The sequence below is a fragment of the Cibotium barometz genome, chromosome 60, assembly GCF_041138505.1.
Source record: "Cibotium barometz isolate CiBa-2024 chromosome 60, ASM4113850v1, whole genome shotgun sequence".
NCBI classification, from domain to species: Eukaryota; Viridiplantae; Streptophyta; class Polypodiopsida; order Cyatheales; family Cibotiaceae; genus Cibotium; species Cibotium barometz.
In genome coordinates, this window is record NC_141105.1 from 19,206,910 (window position 1) to 19,220,026 (window position 13,117).

General features: G+C 41.1%; 1 protein-coding gene across 1 annotated transcript; it reads left to right on the plus strand.

Annotated features, from left to right (window-relative positions):
• Window positions 1–259: 259 nt before the first annotated feature.
• LOC147605086 (uncharacterized) lies at window positions 260–2,133 on the plus strand. Its single transcript, XM_086794185.1, has 3 exons — window positions 260–1,262; window positions 1,476–1,583; window positions 1,713–2,133. The coding sequence occupies exons 1-3, from the start codon at window positions 315–317 to the stop codon at window positions 1,968–1,970; spliced, it is 1,314 nt and encodes a 437-aa protein (XP_086650311.1). The 5' UTR covers window positions 260–314; the 3' UTR covers window positions 1,971–2,133.
• The last annotated feature ends 10,984 nt before the right edge of the window (window positions 2,134–13,117 follow it).

The following is a 13,117-nucleotide window of genomic DNA, read 5'->3' on the forward strand; positions in this document are numbered from 1 at the left end:
TATGTTGAACTACAGTGCCGACAAAGCGACCCGTTATCTCAAGCCTTCGGATTAGGTCGTTGCCTCATCCAACTGGATTCCGGGAGGAAGGCTTCACATGTCCGCGGACGCGTGTGAAGCCCACCTAGGTCCGTTTTATGGGTTGATGTGAGGAGGTACGACCCAAATCATAAGGCATACGAAGCGGCGTCTCTAATCTCGTGCTCCTCTCTCTGCTTCTCATGATGTCCTCAAGCATGCATTTTCTATCGCACATTTCTAGATCCTATTGATGTGCTCATGCAATGCAATGATACAGGGCTTAGGAGACTTTCATGAGCCTGGACGCTCCTCTTGCAGAGGGGCAGCCTCCTTCTGTAAGCGGTGCAGAAATCTCCTCTCTCACAAACCCCATCACCACCCCATCATGTAGCGTCCCGGGCAGCCACAAATCAAGCAGCGTGAGCAGCCGAGGCTCTTCTAACGAAAGCAATCAAATTAACAGCCGACGGTCAAGCCAAAACACTGTTGCAGAGAAATGCAGTGGATTTAGTATCCCCCGATTAAGCCCTAAACTGACTGTAAGAACTCCTAATTCATCCAATAGAAACAGCCTTAGCATCAATCCAAAAGGGAAAACCCCATCAAGAGCAAGCACTCCAAAGTCTAATGTTTCAAGGACCCCTATTTTGCGAGAAAGCCCTAGGTTGCCGCAATCAATCACCACTCCGGACCCCTTCATTTCAAGGGGTAGCACCCGCAGGTCAAGCTTCCATAGCCATGATGGCGATATATCAAGCAATTTAAGCCCCACCAACACAACAAGTACTTCGCTTACAGCGGCAGTAAATCAGATACTCTACTCGCGATCAAGCTCTCGCAATTGCTGCCACCTTTGCCCTAACCCACGTCATTGCCGCCACGTCTGCCCTGACCCGCGTTCCTGCTGCCACGTCTGCCCAAGAACCCCCAACTCGCCTGCCAGCAGGGATCTGAGGCTCACCACGTGGAATCCACATCATCAGATTGAACCTTATGCAAGATCGAGGAAAGCTGATCCACAGGGCTATTTGTTTACATGCTATCTTGATTACAATAGGTTGATTAAGCCCCCTCCTCCTGCATGCTTTGATTCTTATGTAAGGCCAGAGAGCCTACAGTATTCAACGTGTAATTCTGCCTGTGAAAGTCCAAGATCATCCACTTCCTCTTCTTCTTTCTCCCTGCCTGGTAGAAGGCTCTATTCAAGGCCTCCAACTCCTGCTCCCTTGACCCGAGCAAAGGTAACAGCTATTATCCCACCATTAAGGTTATTTTGGCTTTGTTTATCTTGTGATTGATTAGAGTATAGATTATGGATATAACTGAAAGTCTCATTGGCATGGTTAATTAATCATGTTTGTCCATCTATTTAAGCTTATAATTATAAGAAAATAGTAGCAACTTTATGTCTATGCAATTGAAGGTTTTGATCCGTGTATATCCTTATGTTCCAGGAGGTTCATAGAATCGCAATGGCTGGCGTCCCGGTAGACGTGAAAGAGCTTGCCAACTGCTACCTATTTGTGGCAGAGATTCCTGGTTTGAAGAATACGGACGTTAAGGTTAGAGTAACTCTTCGTCCTTGCATTGGAGAACTTTTAATAAAGTCGCAAAATTAAACACTTGCTCGGAACTTCGTGTAATGTCAAAAAATGATGAGCTTAAATTGTTGTCCCAATATCTGTGTTTAGGTGCAAGTCGAGAATGATAGTATCTTGAAGATAAGTGGAGAGAGGAGACGCGAAGAATGTGATGAGTGTGAGATCAAGTACATCCGCGTGGAGCGTCAAGCTGGGAAATTCACAAGAAAATTCAATCTTCCTGCAAATGCTGACCTGGAGAACATATCAGCAGCTTGCCAAGATGGGCTCTTGTCAGTGGTGGTGCCAAAGAACCCTCCTCCTGAACAGCGCAGGCCCAAGAACTTTGAAGTAAAAATCGCCACATGAAGCCTTTGCATACAAAAAGTAGTTATTCTGCTATTTTACCCATTCTGCAATTCCACTACCTCATTGAAATGATCTCTATTCTTGACCCTAGTACATCTGAATGGCTATCTTGCTCTTCCTCAAGTTTTTTTTTAATTAAGTCGGTGGGTTGGTCATGTTTCATTAGCTCAATATTAAGGGAGGATGCTCAATTAGTATCACTTTCCAAAATCTCAATCTCTCTCTCTCTCTGCCCATCATCATATACCTCAAGTGATGAAAATGGATAATCAAACCAAGGTCTCACTAGTGGGTTTAGTGACTAATATGTAACTAAGGGTAGGAGGATTGAGGTTTATGATCTCATTAATTTGCGGTCCTAGAAGTTCTCAAAGCGCCAAAGTCTTATGATGCCATTCTTTAGTGATTATGCTTTGAAGGGCTTGCATTATTTCTAAGTAAGGAAGAAATATGATCTTTAGAAGCAAGGACAAAATGTTTATCTTACAACTTGATACATGGAAAGAAAAAAAGTGCATTACTCCCACAAGTTCATTAGTAGTCAAAGAACACTCAAAGATTTTCAAAGCTTAATAAATGAGTGACATGGGGTCTTTAATTTGGCAAATGAAGATGGGATAAATTGGATGCATCTCTTATCTATGATTGATGGCTACCATTGATGCATATCCACTACACATATTATTCTTTCATGTCTTGACATATGAAGAACATCGACACTAAATAAAAAGAGGAGGCTTATTGTGTACACATAGGTGTTTCAAGTTGTCATTTTTGACAGTAAGCAAGACACAATCATTCCCTTGCAATAGTTTACTTGTGAGCTCTCCTCTTCCCTCTTTGTTGCTTTCTTGCATGCCATTGAACCTTGATTTCTTGATGGATGTATGCTAGATAGATTTGATTGTGGGTTGTCTTCTTGTATTAGAACTCCCCTTCATTTCTTGCCTATTGTGAGAGAGAACTATGACGAAGGACCATCACTTTTTCCCTCCATCTAGGCATAGACAGATCTACCTTCACTCCATTAGAAAAGGAGCATTCCGATGTGACAACAGAGTGAGGATGTGATGACAAATGAGCTAGCACACCTATATAAAGAAACTGTAGATATTGCGGGGCTGTAAGTTAAGACCCAATGACACATGCTTCGGCAAGACTAGGATAAGCTCTAATTGACTTTAGCACATTTAGAACCGCACGTCGCTATGTTGGGGAATAGCCTAGGGCTTAGCTCTATTTATCCGTCCATTCCAAGCTATTTGGATAACCCAATATTGCATGATGTTAATTAGCACGTCACACTCCAAAAAACATATAGTTTGGTGTTAATGGATGTGTTTAGTTGTGTATTTGATTTTAATTTGAAGTTTACGTGCATTAAGACATTCGAGTTTCATCTATTGGAAGGATACAACCTTGGTTCATTAGCAATTTGCATGAAATCTGATCCCCCAAGAGGCTTAATCACTATAATAGAATGAGGGTATAACAACGTTCATAGCAACGCTTTTATAACTATGAGCCTTGGCAAATGTCGGCCTCAATTTGCTACAGGGAATGTTGCTAATTTTGCTTCAACAAGTTCGTTGTTGAGTAACATTTCTAGCAGCAAAAAGTGCTACTAATAAGCAGCATTTCTAGTAGCGAAAAAGTGCTACTACGTAGTGAAAAAGCATTGTTTAAGCAACATTTCTAGCAGCAAAAAAGTGCTACTATATGGTGAAAATGCGCCGTTAAGTAGCGTTTTTAGCAACAAAAAGCATTGCTGAGCAACGAAAAAGCTTGTATAAAAAAATGCAGGGCAGATCGGGGAGTCATCGGACTCCCCAATTTGTCACAACATTTTTCCTTTAAAAAGAGATAATGGTGGAAACTAAGAGTGGATAAGGCTATTGGCCATACGCATAAGGTTTATGTATAAGACCTTATTTATATGGATTTATGCAATCGAACTTATGCACAAATCCATATGGACATGTATAAAAAAAAGTGTCCCATCATTTTTCCTTTAAAAAGAAATAATGTTGAAAATTGAGAATGGATAAGGCTATTAGCCATACACATAAGGTTTACGCATACGAACTTATGTATCCCTTATGCATAATTATTCTTTATGAATAAATACATGACAATGCAATATTTTAGAAATAGAGCGAACTCCTAGAGGGACTAATGCATAAGTATTATGCATAAAGCTATTGACATGCATTGGAAGCTACCGAAGCATGCCCGTACCTTCTACCGATACATGCATTGGGAGCTCTCGGTGCATGTCGATAGATACGGGCATGCTTAGGTCCATACCGAGTACTACCTAAGCGTACTAGTAGCTACTAATGCATGCCAGTAGCTACCAACAAACTTAGCTAGCTACCGACATACATTGGGAGCTACCGGTGCATGTCGGTATCTCTGATAGCTACTAACTTATTAGTATAGCTACTTGGCATGCACCAAGAGCTCTCGGCATGATTATATAACTACCCAATGCATGTCACATGCTATCTAAGCATGCTGATAGCACTGGCATGCATCCTGAGCTACCGACATACATTGGGAGCTACCGGTGCATGTCGGTATCTCTGATAGCTACTAACTTATTAGTATAGCTACTTGGCATGCACCAAGAGCTCTCGGCATGATTATATAACTACCCAATGCATGTCACATGCTATCTAAGCATGCTGATAGCACTGGCATGCATCCTGAGCTACCGGCACGTATTGGGAGCTCTTGAAGCACGCTTAGGTAGCTACCGGCATGCATTGGGAGCTCCAATGCACATTGATAGTGCATCGGTAGCTTATACTATCGGCATATTAAGGTAGCATTTGGCATGCATTGGGTTGCTACCTAGGCATGTCATGAGCTCTCAATGCATGCCAGGTAGCTACCTGAGCATGCCAATAAGCATTGGGAGCTCCCGATGCGCATCGATATAACTACCAGAATGCATGGGTAGCAGTCAACATTCATTGAGAGAGATCTCAATGCATGGGTAGCAGTTGGCATGCATCGAGAGAGATCTCAATGCATGTCGATATAACCTAGGCATGCTAGTAGCTGCTCTGGTGCATGCTCCCAACAATGTATCCTGACATGCACTCGTAACTATCGACATGCGTAGGATATACAAGCATGCATTGGGAATGATGCATGCATTGGGAGCTCCCTATGCATGTCGATAGCTACAGGTGCACGCCAGCATGCACCAGTAGCTACCATCATGCACAGAGAGCTCCCAATGCATGCATTGAGAGATATAGCGTGCACCAATAGATATCGGCATGCACAGAGAGCTCCTAATGCATGCATTAAGAGATCCAACGTGCACTAGTAGCTACGGGCATGCACAAGGAGCTCCCAATGCATGCATTGAGAGATCCAGCATGCACCATGCACCATTACCTATACTGACATGCACAAGGAGCTCTCAATGCATGCATCGAGAGATCCCAATGCATGGTAGTATAACCTATGCATGTTGGTAGTTACCGATGCATGTTTGTCAACATGCATTGAGAGCTCCCAATGCATGTCAGCATGCTTAGGTAGTACCTGGCATGCACCGAGAGCTCTCAATGCATGTCAGTAGCTACCGACATGCACAGGGAGCTACCAATGCATGCATTAAGAGATCCCAATGCATGATGGTAAAACTGACGCATGTCGATAGTTACTAATGCATGTCAACATGCATTGGGAGCTCCCAAGGCATGTCGGCATGCTTAGGTAGTACCTGGCATGCACTGAGATCTCTCAATGCATGTCAATAGCTCCTACCAACATGCATTGGAAGCTCTCGATGCATGCTTAGGTAGTACCTGGCATGCACTGAGATCTCTCACTGCATGTCAATAGCTCCTACCAACATGCATGGAAGCTCTCGATGCATGCCGATAGCTTCCGACATACTTAGGTAGCTATTGGCATACTTAGGGTACACATCGGTGGTGCTACAAGCATGCTTAGGTAGCATGTGGCATGCATTGAACAGCTACCTATGTATGTTGGGAGCTATCAATGCAAACCAGGTAGCCACCTAAAGCTACTGGCATGCACCTACATCTCCCAATGCATGGTAGGTGCTACCTAAGCATGCTAATATGCATTGGTAACTTGCAATGCATGCCAGCATACTTAGGTAACACCTAAGATGAATTGCTCTCGGTGTATGCCGACAGCTACATGCTAGCTACTGGCGTGCTTAGGCTATACTAGCATGCATCGGGGATCTCTCAATGCATGCATGGGAGCTCTCGACGTATGTTGTTTACTACCAATGCATGCCGAATGCTACCTAATCATGCCAGTATAACCTAATTATGTCGATGCATGTTGGATGCTACTTTAGCATGCCCATACAACCTAAGCATGCCGGTAGTTATCGGCATGCGTTAGGAGCTCCCAATGCATACCAATGCAGACCAAGTGCAAGCCAAGCATACCGGTAGCTAGACCAGCATGCTCCAAGATCTCTCAATGTATGTCGGTATAGCTATACCAGAATGCTCCAAGATCTCGTAGCTCTCGGCATGCTTAGGTAGCTACCTAGTATACATTGAGAGATCTTTGCATGCTTAGGTAGCTGCCCAATACATGTTGCGTGCTACCCAAGCATGCTGGTAGCTATCGACGTGCATCGGTAGCTCCCAATGCATGCGAGCAACTACCTCATGATGCCAATAGCTATCGGCATGCATTGAGATCTCCTAATGCATGCTAATAGCTCTCAATGCATGCCGATAGCTACCTAAGCATGCAACTACCGACATGCTTAGGTATGCTTAGATAGCATGCCGCATGCATTGGGTATCTATCTAAGCATGCTGGGAGCTCTCCGTGCGTGCTAGGTAGCTATCTAAGCATGTCACTAGTTATAAAAGCTACTAACATGCATTGGTAACTCCTAATGCATGTTGATAGCTACTTAAGTATATCGTTAGATACTAGCATGCATTTAGTAGCTACTACCGACATGCATGGGAGCTCTGTCGGTATGTATCGATACATGTTGGATGATGCTACCAAAGTATGTCAGTATAACCTAAGTATGTCATTATAACCTAGGCATGTCAGTAGAGTGACCGACTTGTGCTAGGAGCTCCCAATGCATGTTGGGTGCTACTCAAGTATGTTGGTAGCTATTGATGTGGACATGAAGCTCTAAATTCATGCCGGGTGCTATTGGTGTATGCTGGTAGCTCATGGCATGCTTAGGTAGCTACCTAGCATGCATTAAGAGCTCCCAATTCATGTCGATAGCTACCAGCATACACGGAGAGCTCCTAATGCTTAGGTTATATCGATATGCATCCGTAGCTACCGGCATGCACCAAGAGCTCTCACGGGTGCTACTGCGGAAGGACGACCTGGCATGCTTAGTTAGCTACGTGGTATAAATTGAGAGCTCTAGATATGCTTATATAGATACCCAATGCATGCCGCGTGCTACCTAAGCATGTCGTAGTCGCTACCAACGTGCATTGGTAGCTCCCAATGCAATAGCTACCTAAAATGCCAATAGTTATCGGTATGCACCGAGAGCTCCTAATGCTTAGGTTATACCGGCATGCATTGGAAACTCCTGTCGACATGCAACAGAAGGAGCTCCCAATGCATGCGAGTATCTATCGATATCCACCGGTAGCACCCAACATACATTGACAGGCTACCGACATGCTTAGGTAGCACCTAGCATGCATTGGGAGTTCCCATTGCATGATGGTAGCTAGGGTCATGCTTAGGTTGTACCGATATACTTAGGTAGTCCCCAGCATACACCGGGAGCTACCAACATGCACCGGGAGCTACTAGCATGCACCTAGACCTCCTGATGTATGGCAGTAGCTATTGACCAACCTAGGTAACACCCAAAATGGGAGCTCTTAGTGCATGCCGGTAGCTCTACCACCATGTAGCAGCTAGTTGCATTAAGAATTAGCCTCATGCATTAGCCATGTGAATTAGCCTCATACATGAGGCTTATGCATATGGCTAATGCATAAGCTTTATGCATGAGGCTTTATGCATAAGCCTCATGCATGTGGCTTATGTATAAGACTCATGCATAGACCTTATGCATAAACCGCATGCATGAGGCTTATGCATATGGCTAATGTATAAGCCGCATGCATGAGGCTTATTCATATGGCTAATGCATTTATAAGTCTCATGCATATGGGTAATGTATAAGCCTTATGCATGAGGCTTATTCATATGGTTAATGCATAAGCCTCATGCACTCGAGAGGTTCACTACTATAAGTAAAATCTCTATATCACCACATGCATTCAAGGCCTATTTTAAAAATCTCTATATCACCACATGCATTCAAGGCCTATTTTAAAAATCCCTTATGTGTGAATTTTTCATGAATAAAACATACCCTTTTTCTATTCAACATGTGAATACCCCCTTCAAATGATACCCTTCTATATGTAAAAAATATGTTTAAAAAAAGGGATTTTAAAAATCCCTTCTGTTGAACCCAGGTGCTATGCTTACATATTTATTAGTGACCCCGACCCCCCCCCCCCCGGCGGAGCTCATACGTAAGCTTTATGCATTAGCACCCTTGTCTTTGCATAGAGGCTTGTGATGACATTAAGAGGAACTATTTGAATAAGTCCTCCTTGTACACTTAATAAATTAAGACTCATGTTAACATGATATTAATGTTTGTTAATAATATAAAAATTTCAAGTAATTACATAAATATTAAGTTCTTGTGCATAATCATCATACACGAGACTAGTGCATAAGCCTTATGCATGAGGCTTATGTATTAGCCATATGCATAAGCCTCATGTATCAGGCTTATGCATAAGGTTTATGCATGAGTCTTATGCATAAGCCACATGCATGAGACTTGTGCATAAAGCCTCATGTATGAAAGCTTTTGCATGAGGATTATGCATAAGCCACATGCATGGGACTTGTGCATAAAGCCTCATGTATAAAGCGTTTACATGAGGCTTATGCTTATGTATAAAGCATTTATATGAGGCTTATGCATTAGCCACATGCGTCTGTGCATAGCCTTTAGAGAGCTATGTATCTCTCAAGAGGTGGCTATATGCCTTAGCCTCATGCATGAGCGAAACCAAAGGAACACCCAAGGCTACCAATAAGTAGAAAACAGAAAGCCAGGCTTCAACTTCAAAGAAAGCAATATCCAAAGAGCCGATACAAGCCCTAAAGTCTACAATAACCCCTAAAAAGGCTTCAGCTTCAAGTTTTAACTTCAAAGCAAGCATCCAAAGAGCCAGAGGTACAAGCCGTAAAGGCTATAGTAGACCCTAAAAAGGCTAATAAACTAGAACGAGAGGTCCAAAAGAAGAAGACATCAAAGAAAACACCAAAATGCAATGCATGATCAGTTGTTAAGGGAAACAATATCTGGCCATTAAAATTGGTTCGAATAAGGTCTTTGAACCTACCTCCCTTAGAGCATGTAAACTCACTCTTCCCAAGGAAAAGAAACCCATAGACTATAAAATTCTTTTCAAGAAACTCAAGGAGTACCCAAACCCCATGTTGGGTAAAGAGAGAATGAAGCAAGCCCAAGAGCTGTTGAGGAAGGTACATGTTGAACTAGAGCCAGAACTAGAGCCAGTGCTAGAGCAAGTGGTTGAGTATGAACCACCAACCCTGCTTGAGGATATACCATATCCTGTCCTAGGGCTAATCATAGAACTAGTAAGAGAACCTTAGAGTTTGTCAAAAGCCTCAGATAGAGGTCAATAACCATTCGTTCTTAAGAGGCCTCAAAAAAGAACTAGTTTCAGAGCCTCTACCTCTCAAACCAGTCCATCCAAGCCCCACATTGCTAGATATAGTGAGAGAGGACTCACTGGGAGATTACATTTTGCCTTCCATAGGTCACCATAGTTATTACAACCTTTTCTCCGAGTGAAAAGAAAAAGTTGACCTCAATAGGTCACCATAGGACTAGCATAACATTTTTTCTGAGGTAATAGTGGGGACAACTTTATCTTGTCCCCTTTAGAGCACTGTGTTTTAGAGAAGAATAAATGCAGATCCCTTATACACATTGGTAGTAGGTCCTAGCCCACCTTAGAGTGTGGACACATTATCTCCAAGAATTGAATCTCTATTGAAAAAATATGATTTGCGTGATCTTAGAGCAGCCACACTCGTCAATTACGAGAGGGTGTAGAGATTCATGGGGTGCATAGGGTATTATAAAATAATCATCTTCTTGTATGCCATATATGCTAGACCTTTATAAAATCCATGGGCAGTCTTTGAATGAATAGATAAATGCTAATGGGCATAGGAAAAACTAGAGAAGGCATTAGCAAGTGCAACATTCCTGAGACCCAATTGGGATGTAATTTTCCATGTGCATATCAACACTTCAATATTTTCTATTGAATGCATGTTAGCATAGCTGGGGGAGTACAACATGGACTCTCCTATGAACTCTTTTCTAGTCATCAACTTAATGATGGTGTGAATGCAGCTACACAACCCCACTAAGAGAGAGGGGCTAGCTGCAAAGAAGTACATGTATTGCCTACTAGATAATCAAATTTATTTTCTTTGTCCATCATCAAGAACTGCTATATTTGGTGGATAAGCATTACACCATGGGACACATCACCAGATGGTTGCTCATTCTTTAAGAATTTGATTTCACCACCCCATCACTCCATGAAAGGGAGTGAAAGGGTTCTGTGCATGTCCATGCTAACCACCTTTCTAGCATTCCAAATAGAGAACTCCCTCTAGGAGTGAAAATTGATCTTCATGATGCTCCATTGTTTCACATTGATCATGTACTAAAACGGAGCAAAGGCATCACCCTAGTCTTGGCCATTGACCATCCCATAAAAAAGGATGGAGCTAGATATGGCAACCCCTTATTAATTCACAATGGGAGGGTGGTTTTACAATAAGGGTCTTCACTTTGGTTCACCTCCCAAGCTTTTCTATGGATAAAAAAAGTCATGTTTTCACTAAAAATGGCTAATCTCACCCATTACTTGGCAAAGGAATTTCACAAAAAATGGCTAATCTCACCCACCACCACTACTTGGAAAAGGAATTTAACATTAAGTTCTTCTAATGAAACATCACACCCTTAGTCATACACTTGAACATATTATGGTAGGATAAAAATTTGAAAAATTTAAATGCCAAATTTCTTGTATCATAAATATAGTCTATATGGCATGTCTCTTTGAATAGGTAGACAATATAAAATGTTAATAACTTATTTGTTTAAACTCTAATTCTATCCCCACTTTGTATGTAAGAAACATATATAATGGTGATCTTAACTTGATTTATTGAGTAATTTTTACATGTAATTTTTATTTTAAACTAGTAATTATTATTATATATTTTGAAGGTATACAAAAAGAGTATTTTATTTGTACTGCAAATATTTATAACAAAAAAAATATTTATTATACTTGATTAAATGATCCAAGAATAGATAATTATAATTATAATATGTCCATATGGTTAAATTTTATTTTTAACAGTTTGATTTTCTAAGATCTCTATTAAAACTTTACTTCAAAGTCCTAGACCAGTTGAACATAATTATAAAGTAATTATAGAAGTGGTTATGTAATAATTAGTAAATTAATTATAAAAATTATTGTTTTTATGTTTACATAATAATTTATGTGATAAAATAGTGTTAACAATGATGAATGTATGGAAAAAATAAGTTTAGTTTGAGTTATAATAAAAGGTCAATTTTCATCCATTTTTATGTTAAAATAGCTCTACTTGAGTATTATTTTCCCTTCCAAGCCTAAATCCAAGCCTAACTAGGCTTGGTAACCTACATTAGGTAATGTACCAAGCCTAGGTGGAGACCCCTAGGTGGCCATGCATGTGCCCACGTATCTGACATGTCACCTACACATGGCATGCGTTCCACCTCAATGTGTCATATCAATATGCCACTTCATTATGCCACCTCATCATTAATTACATGGTATGCCATCTCACTACATCATCTCATCATTGATGACATGGTATGTCACCTCACTATGCCACCCCATTATTGAGATGGCACATTGAGGTGGAATGCATGGCATGTCACCGCATTTGATGCCATGCTACATAAATTGACATATTATTAAGGAGGGAGAGTTGCCACCTCACTCTAATTGCCACATCATTAGTCTACATCATCAAAACATTCACCATATGGACATTTCCACTACAAGAGGATGAGGGTATAACCATGCAACATAGTGAGAGCAAGTGGTGAGAGAGTCGTGGGTTGCATGCAAGGGGATTTTTTTCCAATACGTGGCTACTGGCATGGCTATACACCCTACTATGCAACTATATCCACCCCACCACGTGTATCATGTACTATTAAAAAATAATTAGATTCTCGCATGCCACACATGTCCTTTCTTTGCCACTCTTTTCTCTCCTCCTACCTTCCCAAAAACCTACAAAGAACTCGTTTCCTCTCCCTTCATATCCCCTACCTCAAGCATGAAACTCATGCTCTCCTTCTTCATTTATGTGCTTTCATCTCCAAAAGCATGAAACTCATGCTCTCCTTCATTTATGTGTTTTCATCTCCAAAAGTATGAAACTCATACTCTCCTTCTTCATTTATGTGCTTTCATCTCCAAAAGCATAAGTTTTATGGGTGAAGGTAAGGGTTTGTTCTCTCTATTCTCTTATATTTGTTTCAATCTCCATATGCATACTTAGGTAACTTGATTCTTGTCTTCTTCTTCTTCTTTTCGCTTTTCTATTTTTTTCGTTAATTAACTTTATTGTGTTTGATTTTTTTGTAAGTTTTGCGGTTTTTTATGCTTGCTTATTCAAGTTTGCAACAAGAAGGTAAACCCTCTTTTTCTCCTAATCTTTTATGCAAGCTCTATGTATGCTTCTTTCCTCTCTCATTTTCTTAGTGTTGAATGCTCTTTTCTCTCTAATATATATTCCGATGTTTTCTCTATGCATACATATTAGAGCATACATAGAGTATGCATGGCTCTAATCAATATGCATTCATAGAGGCTCTATGCATGTAAGTTAGAGCATGCATAACTCTAACATGCATGTATAGAGTCTAAGTATTCTCTGTGTATGCTCTAATATGCATGCATAGACTTGGCTTTATGCATGCAAAT